At 51.3% G+C, this 22,932-nt stretch overlaps 1 protein-coding gene across 3 annotated transcripts in view; it reads right to left on the reverse strand.

Annotated features, from left to right (window-relative positions):
• The window catches only part of ARHGEF9 (Cdc42 guanine nucleotide exchange factor 9), a 133,944-nt gene that overhangs the window by 20,255 nt on the left and 90,757 nt on the right, over nucleotides 1–22,932 (reverse strand). For all 3 annotated transcript variants that reach the window (XM_038747803.1, XM_038747805.1, XM_038747804.1), the window contains exons 3-5: nucleotides 15,734–15,925; nucleotides 7,116–7,295; nucleotides 2,921–3,153 (exon numbers count right to left, since the gene is read on the reverse strand). In XM_038747803.1, coding sequence (XP_038603731.1) covers nucleotides 2,921–3,153; nucleotides 7,116–7,295; nucleotides 15,734–15,925 — 605 coding nt within the window. The remainder of the gene's footprint in view (nucleotides 1–2,920; nucleotides 3,154–7,115; nucleotides 7,296–15,733; nucleotides 15,926–22,932) is intronic.

Here is a 22,932-nt window from a genome sequence, read left to right on the forward strand (position 1 = left end):
GAGCGTTTTGGCCAGGGTTCCTCTCTGCCCTGCTTCCAGTGGGTCCCCTCCCCCTGTGGCCCGCTGCCTACACATTACCGTAACGGCTTGGGTAAAGGCCACTGTCCGCTGACCCCCCACTGTTTCCATGGATCCACCTGGATTCTCAGTTCCCGGCCACCTCACTCCCACTCACTCTCGGCTGTGACAGAACACGGCCTGACCATTATGCCCAGGGTCATGCCTGGGACCTGCCCCGTTCTCTGGCTCCACTCATCAGTTTCCCTGGGATCATCTAGCCTACTTATTCTACTCTATTTATTTTGTTAATGATGTGCATTTAGCTTTAATTCTATTTGTTCCGATGACTTGACACCCGTCTCCATGTTTTGTTTTGTCGTCTGTATCCCCCTTCTAGACTGTGAGCCCGTTGTTGGGTAGGGACCGTCTCTCTATGTTGCCGACTTGTACTTCCCAAGTGCTTAGTCCAGTGCTCTGCACACAGTAAGCGCTCAATAAAGACGATGGAATGAATGAATGAATGAATCATCACATTGTTCATCACATCACTCACCACATCCCCATGTCCAGTGCAATTGTAGTGGTGCCCCTGGCTGGGCCAAGACTTAAAAAGCTTAAATTTAGCAGATAAAACTTCTAATTGTCTGTAGCTCTCCCCATCTTCACCCTGGACCTCCTTCTTCATGGTCTCTGCTCACCGAGAAGTCGCCTTCTTGGTACCCACAAGAATCAGACCCTTCTGCTTCCTTGGATGAAACTTATAATAATAACTGTGGCATTGATTAAGTGCTTGTTAGGTGCCAAGTATTGTGCTAAGCAATGGGGTAGATGCAAGATAATAAGCTGGACATGGTCCCTATCTATTCCTCATGACGTTCATCATACCCTTGGGGGAGGGAGGACGGGTACTTAAATTTAATTTTACAGGTGAGGAAATTGGGAAAATTAATTGACTTCAAGGTTACCCAGGAGGCAAGCGGCAGAGCCGGGAATAGGACCCAGGTCCCTTGACCCCCAACTCCCTTACTCCAAAATGATTCATTTGTACATATCCCAGCACTCAAAAAAGCACTTCTTTATACATGGGATTTGTTAAGTGCTTCCTATGTGCAGGGCACTGTACTGAACACTGGGGTAGCCACAAGACAAACGAATTGGAAACAGTCCATGTCCAACTTGGGGTTCACAGTCTAAATTCCCATTTTATATATTGGGTGACTGAGGTACAGAGAAGTTAAATGACTCGCCCACAGTCACACAGCAGATAAGTGGCAGAGCTGGGATGAGAACCCATGTCCTTTTGATTCCTGGACCTGGGCACTGGGCAACCCTGCTTACCACATAGTAAATGCTTAATAAAAACCATGAAAAAAACAACATACTACTTATCCCCTTTTGGTCCCAAAACATCCCTGGGAGTTAGGGTGTGGCAGGCGTTATCGTCTTCATTTGCAAAGGCCCAGAGAAGTTAAAGAAGTTGATTGAGGTCGCACAGCGGGTCTGTCCTTTCCTTCAGTCTGTTTGCACCGAAGGGATGGATCCGGTTCCTTTGCTTCCTCCATTCCCATCTTGCCCCAGGAGCTTCAGCCCCTCTTCGCTTCCAGCCTAATATGATGCCCAAGCCACTGGCTCATCACTTCCCTCTCATTCCCACCCCTCCCTGACAGATGCCCCCTAGCCACCCGCACACACATACAGGGAATTTTCCTGCCAGGGACAGCCCTGCGAGAATCCCTGGGCCACAGGGAAGGTGATCCCGGCTGGACGGGACGGGATGGGGAGGAAAGGATAAAAGTTCGCCACTCAAAGAGACTTCATCGGATCAAATGGTCCAGCCAAGCCCTGGGCCTCTAGGTAGGAGGAGTCCAAGAAGCCGACTCAGAACAGATCAGGGCCTGTTCCTGATTTTAAAATGCCCAGTACTGGGGACTCATCCTCCTCGAACGGCCTGCCCCCCTCCCGGCCCCAGCCCCAGCCCATCATGGTGGCCGAGCAGAGAAAGCACGAGCCTGGGAGTCCACGGATGTGAGTTCAAATCCCTGCTCTGCTGTGTGACCTTGGGCAAGTCATTTTCTACCTTCAGCTACCTCATCTACAGCATGGGGTTCAAACACCTGTTCTCCCCCAACCCAACTTAGACTGTGAACCCCATGAGGGATAGGGATTCTCTAAACTGATTAGCTAGTGTCTACACTAGGCTTAGGACATAGTAATCTCACAACAAATATTATTATTATTATTACTAGGATGGAGTGGAGGATGACGCTATTGGGGTGGCTATTGGGGGATAGTCCCCCTGATAATAATAATAATAATAATGGCATTTACTAAGTGCTTACTATGTGCAAAGCACTGTGCTAAGTGCTAGGGAGATTACAAGGTGATCAGGTTGTCCCACCGGGGGTTCACAGTCAATCCCCATTTTGCAGATGAAGGAACTGAGGCCCAGAGAAGTGAAGTGACTTGCCCAAAGTCACATGGCTGGCAATTGGCGGAGCCGGGATTTGAACCCATGACCACCGACTCCAAAACCCGGGCTCTTCCCACCGAGCCACGCTGCTTCTCTGATAGCCCGGGGCTTGGGCCGGCGAGCCTCCTTGAGGGGGTGGGGCTGGGGTGGTTGCCCCAATAAATTCGCCTGCTCTGTTCCAGAATAAACACCTCCTTCCCCTTTTCCTCCTCACGCTCAGTCTCCGTCTGGGACCTCGACGACCTGGACCCAGACTATTCTGAGGGGAGGCTCCCAACCCCTGAGGGGCCTGGCTGGACCTCCCCGGGAGGAGAGACCCCAGCCCCGAGGAGACCTAGCCAGATAGGGGGAGGCGGGAGAAGCCGGAGTGGGGAGTGGGTGAGACCTCACCTCCCCACCCCACCCGTCTTCCCCTCCCGGCCGCTGCCCCTGCTCTCCCCGACAGGGTACCTGTGATCCTGCGCCGTGTACTTCAGGAGCTCAGCCAGCTGCAGGGGGTATTTGCAGATCTTCTGCACGGGGGTCAGGAGGAAGCCGTCGATGGCGATGTCGATCATCTGCTGCAGGAGGCGGCAGGCCTCGAAAAAGTGCTGGTAGCGGCCTTCCTTCATCAGCTTGGACAGCTCCATGCACGCGTCCAGGTGGTTGTTGCAGTACTCGGAGTAGATCCAGAACCCATCTTGCTGGGGAGGGGAGGGGGGTGGCCCGGGACGGGCCACGAGTGGTCAGCTGGGGACCGCAGTCCAGGCCTACCCCCGCCCCAGGCCGTCGGGGTTCAGTCCCGGTGCCCCCCATCTTCCCTACCTGCCAATCAATTGGTGGCACTTGGGGCACTTACTGTGTGCACCGCCCGGCACTATGCGTAGATAAAGGAGGGAAGGGGAGGTGGAGACAACCTAGCAGGAACCCAGCAGAGGAGTTCTCCATGAATGTCCCCTTAGATCGCGACCCACCAACCAGGCGAGGCCCATGGCAGCAGAATAGATGACTCTTGTCCTCCCCTGGGGAAGTCAGCTCCGGGGGCCCCAGGCTGTCGGGCCCTGGGAGGCTCAGGATGGTTGTACTGAGCCCTACTGAGAACTCACCTCCTCCAGGAGGCCTTCCCAGACTGAGCCCCTTCCTTCCTCTCCCATCTCGTCCCCCTCTCCATCTCCCCCATCTCACCTCCTTCCCTTCCCCACAGCACCTGTATATATGTATATATGTTTGTACATATTTATTACTCTATTTATTTGACTTGTACATATCTATTCTACTCATTTTATTTTGTTAGTATGTTTGGTTTTGTTCTCTGTCTCCCCCTTTGAGACTGTGAGCCCACTGTTGGGTAGGGACTGTCTCTATATGTTGCCAACTTGTACTTCCCAAGCGCTTAGTACAGTGCTCTGCACACAGTAAGCACTCAATAAATATGATTGATTGATTGATTGATTGATTGTACCGGCAGCACGTCTGATGGGGCTGCCCCTGGGGACTCACTGCCACCTCCAGAGCCATCCCTGGGCTGCCCAGGAAAAGCAGCTCCGTCGGTGGGCCAATTCGGCCGGGCTGTTCCTCCGTACTCCCACGGGAGCGGGGGACAGCCGGGAACATCCTGTCACCCACGGAACTTCAGGACACGAAAGGCGCCTCGCGAGGTTGCTCCGTAACATTGGCTCCACCGTCACTCCCTCCTCCCCAGGGGCATCTGGTGGTGGGCCTGATGGGAAAAGCTGGCTTCCACCACAGCCCCTCGTCCCTTCTTGCCTAAACCCCATATCCCCGTCTGTCCTGGGGACAGAGATGCAGGTGGGCAGATTGGGGCTCTCCTGGCATGTCTACCAACTCCAGCCAGGGCACCGCTCCCAGCCACGGGGGTTTGGGGGACCTAGGCCCCCTCCCCTACTTTCTCTGCACACAGTAAGTGCTCAATAAATATGACAATGAATGAAAGAATGAATGAATACTCTCTCCCCTGGATGCAGATAAATCATGACAATGATGGCATTTGTTAAGCGCTTGCTTTGTGCGAAGCACTGTTCTAAGTGCCGGGGGGGATACAAGGCGATCAGGTTGTCCCACGTGGGGCTCACAGCCTTCATCCCCATTTTGCAGATAATAATAATAATAATAATAATAATAATGGCATTTATTAAGCGCTTACTATGTGCAGAGCACTGTTCTAAGCGCTGGGGAATTTACAAGGTGATCAGGTTGTCCCACGTGGGGCTCACAGTCTTCATCCCCATTTTGCAGATGAGGTCACTGAGGCTCAGAGAAGTGAAGTGACTTGCCCCAGGTCACACAGCAGATGTGGCGGAGTTGGGATTAGACCCCATGACCTCTGACTCCCAAGCCCGGGCTCTTTCCACGGAGCCACGCTGCTTCTCTGATGGCTCCATTTCCTCTGGGAACCTCAGGCCGGAGGTCCAGCCTCCCGCCAACCCCCCACGAAGCCATCAGCCCCTAGCACTGGACCCACTGCCCTCTCCTCTGTGGGATCGTCTGATGTCCCAGGCTGGGAGGAAGTCCGATAAAAACTGGGTTCTCTGCCCATTAGTTTGTCACCACTGGCTCTCCCGAACCCATTCTATATGCACACAGGCTCCCAGGTAAGGGTGGATTAGCTCCAAATCCAATTCATCTCCCACTGGCTTTGGAGCCGCCAGCTCCAAGTACAACCCCGGAATGGGGATCCGACTCCCAAGGGGTCCCTGGTTAGGTCTTCACCACCTCTCCACAGGGCAGGTGATAAGGGGGGGGTGAGGCTGGACCGGCCGGGATCCCCGGTCTTGGGGGATGGGGAATCAATCAATCAATCAATGGTATTTATTGAACACTTACTGTGCAGAGCACTGGTCTAACTGCTTGGGAGTGTACGATGAACGCAACAGAGCTGATAAACATGTTCCCTGCCCACAACAAGCTTACAGTCTAGAGGAACTAAGGTTGATAAAAGAAACTTCCGCTATGCAGTTCCATGAGAGAAGGAGGAAGGCTGGAGGGAAGGGAGAGGAAGTCTAAGGATTGATTAATCCCTGGCCCTACTGAAAGCTCCCCTCCTCCAGGAGGCCTTCCCAGACTGAGCCCCTTCCTTCCTCTCCCCCTCGTCCCCCTTTCCATCCCCCCCATCTTACCTCCTTCCCTTCCCCACAGCACCTGTATATATGGTTGTACATATTTATTACTCTATTTCACTTGTACATATCTATTATGTATGAGGAGAGGCAGCATGGCTCGGAGAGGCAGCATGGCTCAGTGGAAAGAGCACGGGCTTGGGAGTCGGAGGACATAGGTTCGAATCCCTGCTCTGCCACTTGTCAGCTGTGTGACCTTGGGCAAGCCACTTAACTTCTCTGTGCCTCAGTTACCTCATCTGTAAAATGAGGATTAAAACTGGGAGCCCCCCGTGGGACAACCTGATCACCTTGTAACCTCCCCAGCGCTTAGAACAGTGCTTTGCACATAGTAAGCGCTTAACAAATACCAGCATTATTATTATTATTATCTATTCTATTTATTTTATTTTGTTAGTATGTTTGGTTTTGTTCTCTGTCTCCCCCTTCTCGACTGTGAGCCCGCTGTTGGGTAGGGACCGTCTCTATATGTTGCCAACTTGTACTTCCCAAGCGCTTAGTACAGTGCTCTGCACACAGTAAGCGCTCAATAAATACGATTGATTGATTAAAACACCATTTTCTTCACGCGTCCCCACTCCTCCAGTAGCTGCCCATCTCTCTCCGCATAAAACAGAAACCGCTGATGGTCAGCTTAGAGGCCCTCAACCAGCTCTCCCCGCTACTGAACCTCGCCCCTCTCCCACTACAGCCCAGCCCGCCCACTTCACTCCTCTAATGCCTCACTCTCACCACTCTTGCCAAAGACCCCTTGCTCACCTCCTCCCTCTTGCCTGGAACTTTCCATCCTCTCTCATCTCTCAGACCTGTGGGCTGCCCGTCTTCGAAGGCCTTCTGAAATCACACCTGCCCCAGGAATCCTCCCCCATCTCCCCACCCGGTTTCCATCATCCCTCATCACCGCTTCTGTGCCACCTGGGCACGTGGGGATTTACATGCCCCACCCTGTAGCAGTTTATACCTTTAAACCTTGTTGCTTTCCCCTACCTGTAATTTATTTTAGTGTCTGTCTCCCCGGCTAGATCGTGAGCACCTTAAGAGCAGGAATTGTGCCTACCTACTCTACACTCCAAACGGTTTATGACACTGGTCTATGCATGGCAAGTCCTCAATAAATAGCACTGGTTGATTGATTGATTGATTGATTGACTGGGCGGGATTTCTCTCAGGTCTCCCCCAGCAGCTGATGCACTCTCTCTCTCTCACTACCTAAGCCCCCCGAAAAAAGCCCTAGATCTCACTAGTCCTTGTCCTCAGATGGAGCCCACTGTTGGGTAGGGACTGTCTCTATATGTTGCCAACTTGTACTTCCCAAGCGCTTAGTACAGTGCTCTGAACACAGTAAGTGCTCAATAAATACAACTGATTGATTGATTGATTGATGGGGCCCCACACTCCCAGTGCACAGCTCTAACCCACCGCACTCCTAGGTGAGGGAGCGTGGAACGGCAAGGGCAGCCGGGGAGCAGGGGTAGCGATCGGCCCGGGTTCCGCCCAGCACCCCCTCCCCACCCCCCGGAAAGACTCACGTGCTCCAGAAAGCAGGGTCCGATCTCGCTCAGGTGGGGGTCCTCGTTGTTGTACTGCTTCTCCAGGTCCCGCACGAAACCCATCTGAAACCTGTAAATGTCTTCGATGTTCCCGAAAATCACCTTCAGCTGCTCGTCACTGAACATGTCCCTCCTCTTCCGACACTGCTTCAGGTACCCCTGCGGAAGAGCGGGGGGGCAGCGACGTCACAGCGGTGCAGGGAGCGGTGGCCGGATCGAGCCCCAGCCGTCCCAGGCCCAGCCGGGAACCACGGCCTCGTCGGGAGCAGCCGGGAACCACAGCCACCGCGTGTTCAGCCAGGAACTATGACCTCTCTGGATCCAGTTGGGAACCATGCGCTTCCCGGATCAGCAGCCGGGAACCACGGCCTCTCCTGATTCAGCTGGGAACCACGACTTCTCCGGAGGCGGGTGGAAACCATGGCCTCTCTGGAGACAGCTGGGAACCACAGCCTCCGCTCTGCATCACTCAAGGTGCTACTGACTGGCCGCAGGGACACAAACCTAACAGGGCACACGGAACGGCCGCGGATTTTGCAGCCGAGGCCCTGTCATGACGAGGATTCCCACACACTCCCAAGAGTCGGAACCCCCTACAACAGTCTCGTTGCCCATTAACCCCGGCTTGGGACCGAGCCAGGGGTAAATGAGTCACACAACGTGGAGAAGGAAAAGGCCTGGCCCTTTGGGAAACCCGAACAGCAGATCAGACCGCAGCAAGGCAGGGCAGAGAGTGGCAAAGCGGAGCAGATGCTTGCTTTTCCTAATCTGGCTCGAAAGAGTCCAGGGCAGGGACCTCCCAGGACTGGGGTGGAAAAGCTCAAAAACAACCTTTTTTACGGTACTTGTTAAGTGCTTACATTGTGTCAGACCCTGTAATAAGAGCTGGGGTAGATACAGATATAGAGAAGCAGCGTGGCTCAATGGAAAGAGCCCGGGCTTGGGTTCTAATCCCGGCTTTGCCACTTGTCAGCTGTGTGACTTTGGGCAAATCACTTCACTTCTCTGTGCCTCAGTTACCTCGTCTGGAAAATGGGGATGAAGACTGTGAGCCCCACGTGGGACAACCTGATCACCTTGTATTCCCCCCCCCCCAGCGCTTAGAACAGTGCTTTGCGCATAGTAAGCGCTTAATAAATGCCATCATTCATTAATTAATTAAGTCCCCCTACGTCTCATGGGGAGGAACCATGGGGAGGGACAGAAGGAGAAGACACGACCCTCAACCAGTCTGATGGAGAGAAAGCACAGGCCAATGGGGACAGCTAAGGGGAGGGGAAGAGGTGGGGATTTTCCTTTTTCATTCATTCATTCATTCAATCGTATTTATTGAGCGCTTACTGTGTGCAGGGCACTGTACTAAATGCTTGGGAAGTACACATTGGCAACATATAGAGACAGTCCCTACCCAACAAAGCGCTCACAGTCTAGAAGGGGGAGACAGACAACAAGACAAAACATCTGGACAGGTGTCAAGTTATCAGAATCACTCAATCAATCAATCGTATTTATTGAGCACTTACTGTGTGCAGAGCATTGTACTAAGTGCTTGGGATGTACAAGTTGGCAACGTATAGAGACAGTCCCTACCCAACAGTGGGCTCACAGTCTAGAATTAATAAAAACAAAGCTAGATGCACATCATTAACACAATAAATAGAATAGTAAATATATGCAAGCAAAATAAATAGAGTAATAAATCTGTACAAACATATATACAGGTGCTGTGGGGAGGGGAAGGAGGTAGGGTGGGGGGGATGGGGAGGAGAGGAAAGGAAAAAAGGGGCACCAATGAGGCCAAGGAAGGGAGTCGCAGGGGCACACCCTCAATCGTATTTATTGACCGCAGGACAGTGTACTAAGCGCTAGGGGGGTACATCACAACAATATAACAGACATTCCTGGACCACGGCGACCTTACGGTCTCCCCCGTCTAGACCATAAGTGCACAGGGAATGCATCTGTCTATTGCTCTATTGTACTCTCCTAAGCGCTCAGTACAGAGCTCTGCCCACCGTAAGCGCTCAATAAATACGAATGAGGCAAACAGGGTTCTGGGGGAGGAAAAGGGGGTCTAAAACGATGCTGGGTCTGATCCCTTAGAGAAGCAGCGTGGCTCAGTGGAAAGAGCACAGGCTTGGGAGTCAGAGGACGTGGGTTCTAATCCTGGCTCTGCCACGTGTCTGCTCTGTGATCTTGGGCAAGTCACTTAACTTCTCTGTGGCTCAGTTACCGCTTCTGTCAAATGGGGATGAAGCCTGTGAGCCCCACGTGGGACAACCTACCTTGTATTTACCCCAGCGCTTAGAACAGTGCTTCGCCCTTAGTGAGCGCTTAACAAATACCAAAGCAGCGTGGCTCAGTGGAAAGAGCCCGGACTTTGGAGTCAGAGGTCATGGGTTCAAATCCCGGGTCTGCCAATTGTCAGCTGTGTGACTTCGGGCAAGTCACTTCACTTCTCCGGGCCTCAGTGACCTCAACTGTAAAATGGGGATTAAGACTGTGAGCCCCCTGGGGGACAACCTGATCACCTTGTAACCTCCCCAGTAAGCGCTTAATAAATGCCATTATCAATCAATCAATCAATCGTATTTATTGAGCGCTTACTGTGTGCAGAGCACTGTACTAAGCGCTTGGGAAGTCCAGGTTATGAATTATTATCATCCTCCCCGGCAGCCCCGCTCCCTCCCGCATGTTCAGAAGCAGGGAACAGCCCGTAGAGGTTCTCTGGACTCAGTGGCATTAAGTGCTCAAGGCAGGTGACATGGACCCCCTTGCTGTGATTAAAACACTTTTTGGGTGTAGTCCTGCAGATGGAGCATATTTATTACTCTATTTATCTATTTATTTATTTATTTTACTTGTACATTTCTATCCTATTTATTTTATTTTGTTGGTATGTTTGGTTCTGTTCTCTGTCTCCCCCTTTTAGACTGTGAGCCCACTGCTGGGTAGGGACCGTCTCTATGTGTTGCCAATTTGTACTTCCCAAGCGCTTAGTACAGTGCTCTGCACATAGTAAGTGCTCAATATATACGATTGATTGATTGATTGATTGACTGAGATTGGGGAGGAAGAGGGAGCGAAAGATGCTGTGTCTTTGAGAGCTGAAACAGGAAGAGCCGGGGGCCGCCCACCTATGTCTCTAACTTGAGCAGGGACATGGAGGGTGGGGAGGTTGAGTGTCTCCTGCTTTCTCCGTTGTATTAGACTTTCCCAAGGGCTTAGTACAGTGCTCTGCACACAGTAAGTGCTCAATAAATACCACTGACTGACTGATCGCCCACTGTTGGGTAGGGACTGTCTCTATATGTTGCCAACTTGTACTTCCCAAGCACTTAGTACAGTGCTCTGCACACAGTAAGCGCTCAATAAATACGATTGATGATGATGATGATCGATTCTCACTGGCTTCCCTGACTCCAGCCTGTCACCCCACCAGTCTGACCAAAAGAAAAGGCAGCTGTGCACATTTCACTCAAAAACTCTGAGTGGTTCATTCAATCGTATTTATTGAGCGCTTACTGTGTGCAAAGCACTGTACTAAGCACTTGGGAAGTCCAAGTGGGCAACATACAGAGACGGTCCCTACCCAACATTCATTCATTCATTCAATCGTATTAACTGAGCGCTTACTATGTGCAGAGCACTGTACTAAGCGCTTGGGAAGTCCAAGTGGGCAACATACAGAGACGGTTCCTACCCAACATTCATTTATTCATTCAATCGTATTAACTGAGTGCTTACTGTGTGCAGAGCACTGTACTAAGCGCTTGGGAAGTCCATGTGGGCAACATACAGAGACAGTCCCCACCCAACAGCGGGCTCACAGTCTAGGAGGGGGAGACAGACAACAAAGCAAAACATATTAACAAAATAGAATAGAAAATATGTACAGGTAAAATAGAGTAATAAATCTGTACAAACATATATACAGGTGATGTGGGGAGGGGAAGGAGGTAGGGCGTGGGGAATGGGGAAGGGCAGGGGGGGATGGGATTGTATATTGTATGTTGTCGACTTGGACTTCCCAAGCGCTTAGTATAGTGGGAAGTATGGGGGAAGCAGCGTGGCTCAGTGGAAAGAGCCCGGGCTTTGGAGTCAGAGTTCATGGGTTCAAATCCCGGCTCTGCCACATGTCAGCTGTGTGACTTGGGGCAAGTCACTTCACTTCTCTGGGCCTCAGTTACCTCACCTGTAGAATGGGGATGAAGACTGTGAGCCCCCCGTGGGACAACCTGATCACCTTGTAACCTCCCCACCGCTTAGGACAGTGCTTTGCACATAGTAAGCACTTAATAAATGCCATCATTATTGTTATTATAGTGCCCTGCGCTCACCATCTCCTCATCAAGCAGAAACTCCCGACCATCAGCTTTGAGGAATCAGTCGGCTCTCTCCCACTGCAGCCCAGCCCACGCACTTCGCTCCTCTAATCCCAACCTACTGACTGGACATCGCTCTCGTCTCATCTTTCACCATCAACCCCCTGCTCACGCCCTACCTGACAGGCCACCGCTCTCTCCTAGTTCAAAACCCACCAAAATCCTATTACGTCATCTGAATCGTCAGCGGCAATGGTATTTATTGAGCAGTTCCTATGTTCGGAACAGTGTACTAAGTGGGGAAGCACAATACAACAGGGCTGGTGGACACATTCCCGGCCCACAGTGAGCTTACAGTCTAAAGGGGAAGACAGACATGAACAAAAATAATAATTTATAATACATATAATTTATAGATAAGTTCAAAAGTGCTGTGGGGCTTAGGGTGGGGTGAATTTTAAATGCCCGGTCTCCTGCAGGAAGCCTTCTCTCACTAACCACACACCTCTCCACTCTATTCTCCCTCCCTTCTGTGTCAACTACAGCATAGTGGATAGAGCATGGGCCTGGGAATCAAAAGGTCATGGGTTCTAATCCTGACGCCACCATTCGCTTGCTGTGTGACCTTGGGCAAGTCACTTCACTTCTCTGTGCGTCAGTTACCTCATCTGTAAGATGGGGATTGAGACCGTGAGCCCTTCGTGGGACGGGGACCGTGTCCAACCCGATTTGCTTGTATCCGCCTCGGTGCTTAGTTCAGTGTCTGCTTAACAAATACCATAATTACTATTATTAACTATGCACTTGGGTCTGTACCCCCGAAGCACTTTGGTCACCATCCCCACAGCACTTATGTCCACATGCTTATTCTCCGTGGTTTCCCCCTTTTGGAAATGTATTTCGGTGACAGTCTTCCCTCCTTGACTCTAAGTTCCTAGAGAGCAGGAAACTCGTCTACCACCTCTGTTGTACTCTCCCAAGCACTCAGTACAGTGCTCTGCACAGAGTAAGTACACGAAAAATACTCTTGACTGATTGATTGATTGATTGATTTCTTTGTTTAGAGTTCATAAGCAACTCCGGTTTCCCAGGCGGCATCTTGCTGGGGGACACAGAGGGTCTCCTCGCTCAGCAACTGAGTTGGACCTGTCGGCTCACAGCCCCCACCGGGCCCACCATCCGCTCCGGACCCCACGACTCAGGGCCCGACGCAAACCAGCCCCCAGATCCCCAGATTTGTTGCAGAGGAATGACTGGTTTATTTGGGCCACGTTTAGAGAAAGCAGGGAATGGGGAAGGAAAGGGAAGACCCTGAGGAGGAGCAAGAGGGCAATGAGGAGGTGGAGGAGGAGGGAGGAAGAGGGGGAGGAGAAGGAAGAAGAAAAAGAGGAAAGTGGGGGAGGAGAAGGCGGAGGAGGCAAAGGAGAGTCTCGAGGTGAAGAAAGGGGAGGAGGGACTGGAGGAAGAGAGGGGGAGGAGAAACAGGAGGAATAAAAGAAGAGGCTGTTAGGGGAGCCAATTTTGGCTGAAAGCCACGTGAATCATCACTGCCGTTGCCGTGGTAACTGGCAGACGGCAACAGCGACATCACTCCTCCTCCAGCAGACACCTGGGTAAGCATTACCATCCTGGTCCTGGTCCCCAACCTGAAGCCCAACAGGAAATGGTCTACTGGACCTGGGTTCGGTCCAGACCCGTGACCTTCTGGGACCCTCGGGAAGGGTGTGGGGCAGAGCCCACTGCAGGCTTGGTATTGAAGGGCTACTGGAGCTCCAGAATCAGTCCCCCCATTTGGAGGTGTGGCCTAGCCACCTCCCCAGAGTGGAGGCTCAATAAGCAGATTGAAGAGAGGTTTGGACCGCTTCAGACCCTTCGACCTGGTTGGAAGGGAAACCCCAGCTCAGAACCCCCTTCGCCCCCGTTCCCCCAAACTCCCCAGACTTTCCTGTCGAGCGTCACAAGTGCACCAAGAGATGCATTTCCCGAGTGCAAAGGCATCTGTTTTTCCCCACTTCTGCAGATTTACAAAACCACAGCCTGTCTTTATCCCTTGGAGCCTTATCAGTGCCCTACAGCGGCCTTGCAGGTAAGCCCCAGCTCAAGCCCGCTGGCAGGTAGGTGGGAAGTAAGCATGCTAATAGAAATACAACATGACATCGGTACAGGACCAGACCTGGAAGATTATGGGAATGGTTCCAGAGGGCCAGTGCCTATCTTAATCAATCAATCGATGGTACTTATTGTCCTCATGTTGGGTACAGAGCATCAATCAATAGTACTTAATGAGCACCTACTGTTTGCAGAGCACTTTACTAAGGTCTTGCCTGGCCTTATTCATTCATTCATTCAATCGTATTTATTGAGCACTTACTGTGTGCAGAGCACTGTACTAAGCGCTTGAGAAGTACAAGTTGGCTTATGCTGTCAAGTCGTTTCCGACCCATAACACATCTCTCCCAGAAGGCCCCACCTCCATCTGCGATCGTTCTGGTGGCGTATCCAGAGCCTTTTCTTGGGAAAAATACGGAAGGGGTTTACCATTGCCTCCTTCCATGCAGTAAACTTAGAACAGTGCTTTGCACATAGTAAGCGCTTAACAAAGCCCATCATTATTATTATTACTATTAAACTTGAGTCTCCTGCCTTGACTGTCTCCCATGTAGCTGCTGCCCTGCACAGATGAGTTTTGCCTTATAGCAGATTAACTTCCACTCACTAGCCACTGGCCAAGCTAGGAATGGAATGGGTAGGTCTCTGCTTTACTCTCCCTTCTGTAGCTGAGACTGGTAAAGGACTGGAAACTCTCCCGAGAGGAGACTAAGGGCTTAGGAAAGTACAGTATAACAGAGTTGGTAGAGATGTTCCCTGCCCACAGGAGCTTACAGTCTTGAGGGCGTTGGTACCGAGTGTTTGGTAGAGTATGGTAGGAGAAGTGGTCCCAAGCCTGGCCATATGGAGCTTAGAGTTTAGCGGGGGAGATGGACTCTAAGGTCAATTAGAGGTGATAGGAAAAAGAATGGATGAGTCTCTCCTTCCCTACCATCCCGTTCCTTCCAGGAGCTCAGAGCCTTGAGACGGGGGGGGGGGGGGGGGGGGGGGGGGCCACCTGGGGGTCCACAGCTGTGGGCAGTGGGCAGCCCTTGTATCGGAGGTGGTGCTGCTCATGAGGGGCTGAATGCGTGTCCTGGGGCTGAGGAGGCTGATGGGAGGGAGCCTTCCCACTGAGTATGAGTCAAAACCATGCTGGGGCCCAAGCTTGCCCAGAGTCCATGCAGCCCCCAAGGCCATTTTCGGCCCTGCCTCTGTGTCCTGGGACAAGCCCAAGAATTCTGCTCAGAGAGTGGCCCCACACCTAGCTGGGAGGGCAGTCCCCCTGGGCCATGTGGTCACCCCCCCCCTTCCACCTTTATAGAGTCTGTGCTGCAGCTTCCTTTCTCTAATGCCGCCCCTGGGCTCTTCGGCCGTGGTGGGCATCAGCCCGGTGTGCCCCTCTCCAAGGCACTGCAGAAGCAAGACTGGGAATCGGGCTCTGAGGGCCAGGTTGGAACCCCCGCACCCTTCCTCTGGAGTCTGGGTCTCTCCCGGGATAAGGGCACAGGGCTTTTGGACCGGCCGGGGGACTGGAGGGGCTGCTGTAGGAACTGGCCAGAGGTCCCCTATGCCATATGGGCTGGCTTATCTCTCTGTACGACACCACCTCCAAGGAGCCCCAAGACTACTCCCTCAGGGCACAGGGAGGTAACCACTCACACTCCCTTTTGCTAGGCAAGGCTCTCTCCAACATGCCAGGAAGGAAGGCGTTATCCCTATTTTATAGAAGGCGAAAATTGAGGCCCAGAGAGGACCAGTGCCTTTCTCCGGGGCATCCAGCAATCCGGTATCCATCTGGGAGGGAAGCAGGAGCTACTCCCCGCATCCTACCTCCGTGGCCCTCCCGCCTGAGCCGCTTCCTGCTGACTCCCCAGCATCCCCCTGGAGAAGCAGCATGGCTCAGTGGAAAGAGCCCCGGCTTTGGAGTGAGTGGTCATGGGTTCAAATCCCGGCTCCACCAATTGCCAGCTGTGTGACTTTGGGCAAGTCACTTCACTTCTCTGGGCCTCAGTTCCCTCATCTGTAAAATGGGGATTGAGTGTGAGCCCCCCGTGGGACAACCTGATCACCTTGCAGCCTCCCCAGAGCTCAGAAGCACATAGTAAGCGCTTAACAAATGTCATCGTTATTATTATGATTATTCTTATCCCCTGCCGCCCCCCCGGCCTGGCTTTCACTCACGTCACAGATGTCCTTGAGGTGCTTGATGTAGTGGCGTTCTGTGCTCATGATCTCATTGATGACGTTGGCTCTCATCTGGTCCCGGTTCTGCAGGGTCCGGCCGAGGCACAGGCAGTCTGAGCCGGGGTCCAGGTGCCCGTTCTGGACCTCGCTGGTGCCTTCTTCCACTCCATCTTCTTGGTTCACCCACAGCTGGGGAGTTGGGGGAGGAAGAAGGAGAGGGGAGGAGAGACTCAGGTAGGTCGGCCGATGTGCTGGCCGACGGCGGGTGGGGCGGAAAGGACGTCGTCCCCCTAACCCCAGAGCGGGCCAGTCAATTGGCGACCCTAGGGGACACCCAGACTGGCAGAAAGCATCCAGGAAGCCCTCCGCCGCCCTGATCGGGGACAATTAAGAAATACCAGCCTGGCCTAGCGGGAAGAGCACGGATCTGTGAGCCGGAGGACCCTGGTTCTAATCCCGGCACTGCCACTTGTCTACTGTGTGTTCTTGGGCAAGTCACTTCGCTTCTCCGAGCCTCAGTTTCCTCATCTACTAGGGATTTAATACCTGCCTTCCTGCTCCCTAGACTGTGAGCCCCTGGTGGGACTGAGACCGTGTCTGACTGTCTTTTATAATAATAATGAAAATAATGGCATTTATTAAGCGCTTACTATGTGCAAAGCACTGTTCTAAGCGCTGGAGAGGTTACAAGGTGATCAGGTTGTCCCACGCGGGGCTCACCGTCTTAATCCCCATTTGACAGATGAGGGAACTGAGGCCCAGAGAAGATAAGCGGCTTGCCCAAAGTCACACAGCTGACAATTGGCAGAGCCGGGATTTGAACCCATGACCTATGACTCCCAAACCCGTGCTCTTTCCAAGCTTCTTCTCTAGCACTTAGCACAGTGCTTGGCACATAATAAGCACCTAACAAATACCATTAAAAGAATAAAGTAACCAACACCACCTCCAAGGAGCCCCAAGACTACTCCCTCGGGGCACAGGGAGATAACCACTGGCAGGCTTTTCTCCCTTTTGCTGGACAAGGCTCTCTCCAACATACTAGGAAGGAAAGCATTATCCCTATTTTACAGATTGGGAAACTTGAGGCCCAGAGAGGACAAGCGCCTTTCTTCGGGTCATCCAGCAATCCGATAACCACCTGGGGAGGGAAGCGTGAGCTACTCCCCGCAGTCTACCCCCTTGGCCCTCCCCGCCTGAGCCAGGAGAGTTCCACACTTCCACTTGAGAAGCGGCGTGGCTCAGTGGAAAGAGCCCGGGCTTTGGAGTCAGAGGTCATGGGTTCAGATCCCGGCTCCGCCACCTGTCAGCTGGGTGACTCGGGGCAAGTCACTTCACTTCTCTGGGCCCTCATCTGTAAAAATGGGGATTAAGACTGCGAGCCCCCCGGGGGCCAACCTCACCACCTTGTCACCTCCCCAGCACTTAGAACAGCGCTTGGCGCATAGTAAGCGTTTAACAAATGCCATCGTTATTATTATTATTTCTGCCTGGCTGGAGTCAAGAGCGAACCCACACCACAGCTCCCGTCCACCCTGAGGCGAAGGGGCTGAGCCCACCCCATCCTGTCAGGCATCATCATCATCAATCGTATTTATTGAGCGCTTACTATGTGCAGAACACTGTACTAAGCGCTTGGGAAGTACAAATTGGCAACATATAGAGACAGTCCCTACCCAACAGTGGGCTCACAGTCTAAAAGACTGCGGGCACAGGAAGGCAGGCTCGCTCCAGCGGCAGGAAGGATTGGGGAGGGCTCCCTTCCAGGTGTTTGGTCCTTGTCTGCCTTTGCCCAGCCTCCAGGGTACCATGGCGACAGGTGCCATGGCACCCGTCGGGGGCGGATGCGACGTGACGCACGGAGGCAGCTGGGTGGCACGAGCCTACCGGGCACACTGCCGCCCTTTTTGTGGTACATGTTAGGCGGCCGGGTCTTGTGGTGTGCACGGTGCCAGAAGTGTGCTAACAAAGGACACCTGTCTCTCCCCGGCCGTTCCTGCCCCACCGCAGCACTCCACATTAGCTCCATTTTCACTTCCCTTCCAGTATCCTACAGTGGGGACACGTTGGTGCTTCTGTGACTCTTCGAAGTCTTTCATTCATCCGTCTCAACTTGTCCTTCCCAAGCGCTTAGTACAGTGCTCTGCACACCGTAAGCGCTCAATAAATACGACTGAATGAATGAATGAATGAATGAAAGCACCTCCGCCATCCACCCCAACTCCATCCCAACTCCATTTTTAAGGTAGATGCTAAACATTTACTATGTGCCGGGCACTGTACTCGGCAGTGGGGTAGATAGAGAAGCAACGTGGCTTAGTGGAGAGAGCCCGGCTTTGGGAGTCAGAGGTCATGGGTTCTAATCCTGACTCCACTGCTTGTCCCCTGTGTGACTTTGGGCAAGTCATTTCACTTCTCTTGTACCTACCCCAGCGCTTAGAACAGTGCTTTGCACATAGTAAGCGCTTAACAAATACCAACATTATTATTATTATTATTATTATTATTCTCTGTGCCTCAGTTACCTCATCTGTAAACCGGGGATTAAGGCTGTGAGGCCCACGTGGAACAACCTGATCACCTTGCATCTATCCCAGAGCTCAGAACAGTGTTTGGCACATAGTAAGTGCTTAACAAACACCATTATTATTATTATAATACAAGCTTTGTTGGCTCCAGTGTTTGGCACATAGTAAGCGCTTAACAAACACCATTATTATTATTATTATTATTATTATTATTATACAAGCTTTGTTGGCCCCATTGCTCCTCTAACACCAACCTGCTCACTGTACCTCAATTTTGTCTATCTCGCTGCCGACCCCTCAACCATGCCCTACTTCTGCCCTGGAATATTCTCCCATTTCATATCCGACAGACCACCGCTCTCCCCACCTTCAAAGCCTTATTACAACCACATCTCCTCCAAGAGGCCTTCCAATACTAAGCCCTCATTTCCCTCTATTCCCTCTCCTTTCTGCATCACCCAAGAACTTGGATTTGCATCCTTTATTCACTCTGCCCTTAAATCTATATCCGCAGTTTATTTCAATGCCTGTCTCCCCCTCTAGACTGTAAACTCCTTGTGGGCAGGGATTGTCTCTATCAACTCTGTTATACTATATCAAACCATCACCCTATAAAGTGCTTATTCTGTGACAAGGCACTGAGATAGAAACAAGATAATCCCAGCTCTGCTACTGCTCTGCTGTGTGACCTTGGGTAAGTCACTTCACTTCTCTGGACCTCTTACCTTATGTGTAAAATGAGGACTGCTTGTACTTCCCAAGCACTTAGTACAGTGTTCTGCACACAGTAAGTGCTCAATAAATACAATTGATTGATTGATTGATTGATTGACTGAGACTGTGAGCCCCATGTGGGACAGGGTCTAACCCGATTTGTTTGTATTCACTCCAGTGTTTAATACAGTGTCTGGCACATAGTACTTAATAAATACCATCTTCAAAGCACCCAAACACCTTTGTTCCCCCTCTCCCACATCACTACTGTTGTACTACAACCCAGCCCATATACTTTGCTTATTTGGATGTCTGTCTCCCCGCTTTTCGACTGTGAGCCCGTTGTGGGCAGGGATTGTCTCTGTTGCCGAATTGTACTTTCCAAGCGCTTAGTACAGTGCTCTGCACACAGTAAGTGCTCAATAAATACAACTGAATGAATAATCGAGTCTCAATGGGGGCTCATCATCAAAGTACTCTTCCAAGCGCTTAGTACAGTGCTCTGCACACAGTAAGTGCTCAATAAATACGATTGAATGAATAATCAAGTCTCAACCGGGGCTCATCGTCAAAGTACTCTTCCAAGCGCTTAGTACAGTGCTCTGCACACAGTAAGTGCTCAATAAATACAACTGAATGAATAATCAAGTCTCAACCGGGGCTCATTGTCAAAGTACTCTTCCAAGCGCTTAGTACAGTGCTCTGCACACGGTAAGTGCTCAATAAATACGATTGAATGAATAATCAGGTCTCAACCGGGGCTCATCGTCAAAGTATTCTTCCAAGTGCTTAGTACAGTGCCCTGCAAACAGTAAGCGCTCAATAAATTCCGTTGATGGATTGATAGATTTCAGCTCCCCATAGAACCAATTCTTGGGAATTCTTTCTATTATCATTCTCCTCACACGATAACAGAGAATGGTATCGCTGGGAGCACTGCCTCACTGCCAGCAAATGGGCTGTGATCCAGGGAATCCCATTCTGAGGTTGTTGATTTGGACTCACTCGGAGATGATGCTGGTTGAATCAGGGGAAAGAGCCTGGGAGACATGACACCTGGGTTCTAGTCCTTGGAGTTGCCTCTGTGTGGCCTTGGGCAAGTCACTTAATTACTCTGTGCCCCAGTTACCTCATTTTTTAATGGTATTTGTTAAGCTAGGGACTATAATAAGCTCTGGGGTAGATACTACTTGTAACTTGTACTTCCCAAGCGCTTAGTACAGTGCTCTGCACACAGTAAGCACTCAATTAATACGATTGAATGAATGAATGAATACAAGCTAAACAGTTCAGACACAGCCCACGTCCTAATCCCTGTTTTTCCAGATAATAATAACGATAATTCTGGCATTTGTTAAGCAATTACTCTATGCCAAGCACCGTTCTAAGCACTGGGGTAGTTACAAGGTAATCAGGTTGTCCCACGTGGGGCTCACACTTTGAATCCTCGTTTTCCAGATGAGGGAACTGAGGCACAGAGAGGTGAAGTGACTTGCCCAAGGTCACACAACAGACAAGTGGCAGAGCCGGGATCAGAACCCAGGTCCTCTGACTCCCAAGCCCGGGCTCTTTCCACTGAGCCACGCTGCTTCTCTAATGAGGTAACTGAACCCCAGAGAATTAAGTGACTTGCCCAAGGCCACACAGCAGACAAGTGGCAAAGCAGGGCCTTTTGGCTTCTAGGCCAAGACTCTATAATAATGATGGCATTTATTAAGCGCTTACTATGTGCAAAGCACTGTTCTAAGCGCTGGGTCCACTAGGCCACTCGGCGTCTCATCTGTATCATCTTCTCATCTTCTCATATGTTGCCAACTTGTACTTTCCAAGCGCTTAGTACAGTGCTCTGCACACGGTAAGCGCTCAATAAATACGATTGAATGAATGAATCTGTAAAATGGGGATAAAATACTTCCCAAGTGCTTAGTACAGTGCTCTGCACACGGCAAGCGCTCAATAAATACGATTGAATGAATGAATCTGTAAAATGGGGATAAAACACTTCCCAAGTGCTTAGTACAGTGCTCTGCACACAGCAAGCGCTCATTAAATACGATTGAATGAATGAATGAATAAAATACCTACTCTCCCTCCTATTTAGACTGGGACCCCCGTGTATGACAAGGGTTCTGTCTAACCTGAATATCTTGTACCTATCCCAGTGCTTAGCATGGGGCTTATAATCCTTAATAAACAACATCGTCATTCTCTAGAAACTGCATGTCTCTTTGTGGTACATCCTCATCTCTCAGCAAATTTGGTCAGTCCTATCAACTGGCCCTCCTGACTTGTTTTCCCCTTTCTCTGTCTTTCTGAATCGGCTGCGGGGTGAACGATCGCGCCTCCGCCTCTACGGTACTCGGTTCCGGCCGGAGTAGGAGCCCGACGTATAGCCAGAAGCAGCGTGGCTCAGTGGAAAGAGCCCGGGCTTTGGAGTCAGAGGTCATGGGTTCAAATCCCAGCTCTGCCAACTGTCAGCTGTGTGACTTTGGGCAAGTCACTTAACTTCCCTGTGCCTCAGTGACCTCATCTGTAAAATGGGGGTTAAGACTGTGAGCCCCCCGTGGGACAACCTGATTACCTTGTAACCTCCCCAGAGCTTAGAACAGTGCCTTGCACATAGTAAGCGCTTAATAAATGCCATCATTATTATTACAAACGATGGACTGTGGATTGGGGGAAAAACATACATCGTTTGAGGTGTCTCACTCCTGTTTTACGATTCTGGAAACATCAGGTTCAAATTTTAAGATTTCAAATTGAGGCTTCCTTTGACTTTATTTTACTTTCCCCCTTCACATCCAACAGACCACCACTCTCTCTGTCTTCAAACCTCTACTAAAATCATATCTCCTCCAGGAAGTCTTCCCTGACTAGCCTCTCATCTCCCCATCTTATTTCCCTCCCCTCCCTCTAGTCTGTAAACTCCTTTAGGGCAGGGATCATGCCTACCAATGCTACGATATTGCCCTCTCCCAAGTTCTGCACCCAGTAGACACTTAATTGTGTCACTGATTGACGACTGAGGACTGGGTCACTTATGCACTAAGGTCCATAGGCCTCATCACAGCCAATGTATTCACACTCTTATTCTCAGATGCCTCCTCCACCTGTGATTTAATTTAATGTCCGTTTCCCCGCTGGACTGTAAACTCCTCGAGGGCAGGGATCAGGTCCACTTCCTCCACTGTACTCTATCATACGAAGCTATGCCCACAGTTAGTGCTTACGAAATACCACTGATAGATCGATTCCTTGAGTCATATTGGCTACCACCTGCTCCGCCCGTCTCCCTCTAGCAGTCCCCCTTGCTGGCAAAATGAAAGGCTAAATGAAAGCTTGGCTACCTGTCGGCGGCCCCGGCCTCGTTCAGAGGATGGGGCTTAATTAGGGTGTCATCCTGTAGCGTCATTCCAGAATGGAAGAGTTTCCCAATCCCAGGATTGAGGTGAGGGCTTACGGCCAGTTCACTGACTAGCCGTGGGTGGATACCAGCCTCGGGAGCCAATTCCTCCGCCCTCAGGGAGTAGGGGGGCAGCTGGGGGAAGAGGGAAATCCCCCGAAACCAAAATTTCAGGCCTTTTCTTTAGCTTTCACCCTCATTTGAAAAACAATGATTTTGTGGGCGGGGATTGAATTCAGTCGGGTAAAAAGGTACAAGCCAAGACCCTAACCCTATCTGTTTCTGCTTTTCTGTTCTCAGGGGGTTGGCACTTTTCACAGCCCAGGAGGTGGAGGGGAGGGAGAGAGACAGGTCAGCCGTTGGCTAGTCACCAACTTGGTCTCACTCTCTGGTCATGTGCTTTCCCCCCAGGGTGAGGGTGGGGGTCACGATGAACACGGGTTTCGTCACCTGTAAAATGGGGATTCAAAACCCATTCTCCTTCCTACTTAGTCTGTGAGTCCCACGTGGGACGGGAACTGTGTCCGACCTGATAAATGTGCATCTTAGAG

Source organism: Tachyglossus aculeatus, chromosome 6 (assembly GCF_015852505.1).
Source record: "Tachyglossus aculeatus isolate mTacAcu1 chromosome 6, mTacAcu1.pri, whole genome shotgun sequence".
NCBI lineage: Eukaryota > Metazoa > Chordata > Mammalia > Monotremata > Tachyglossidae > Tachyglossus > Tachyglossus aculeatus.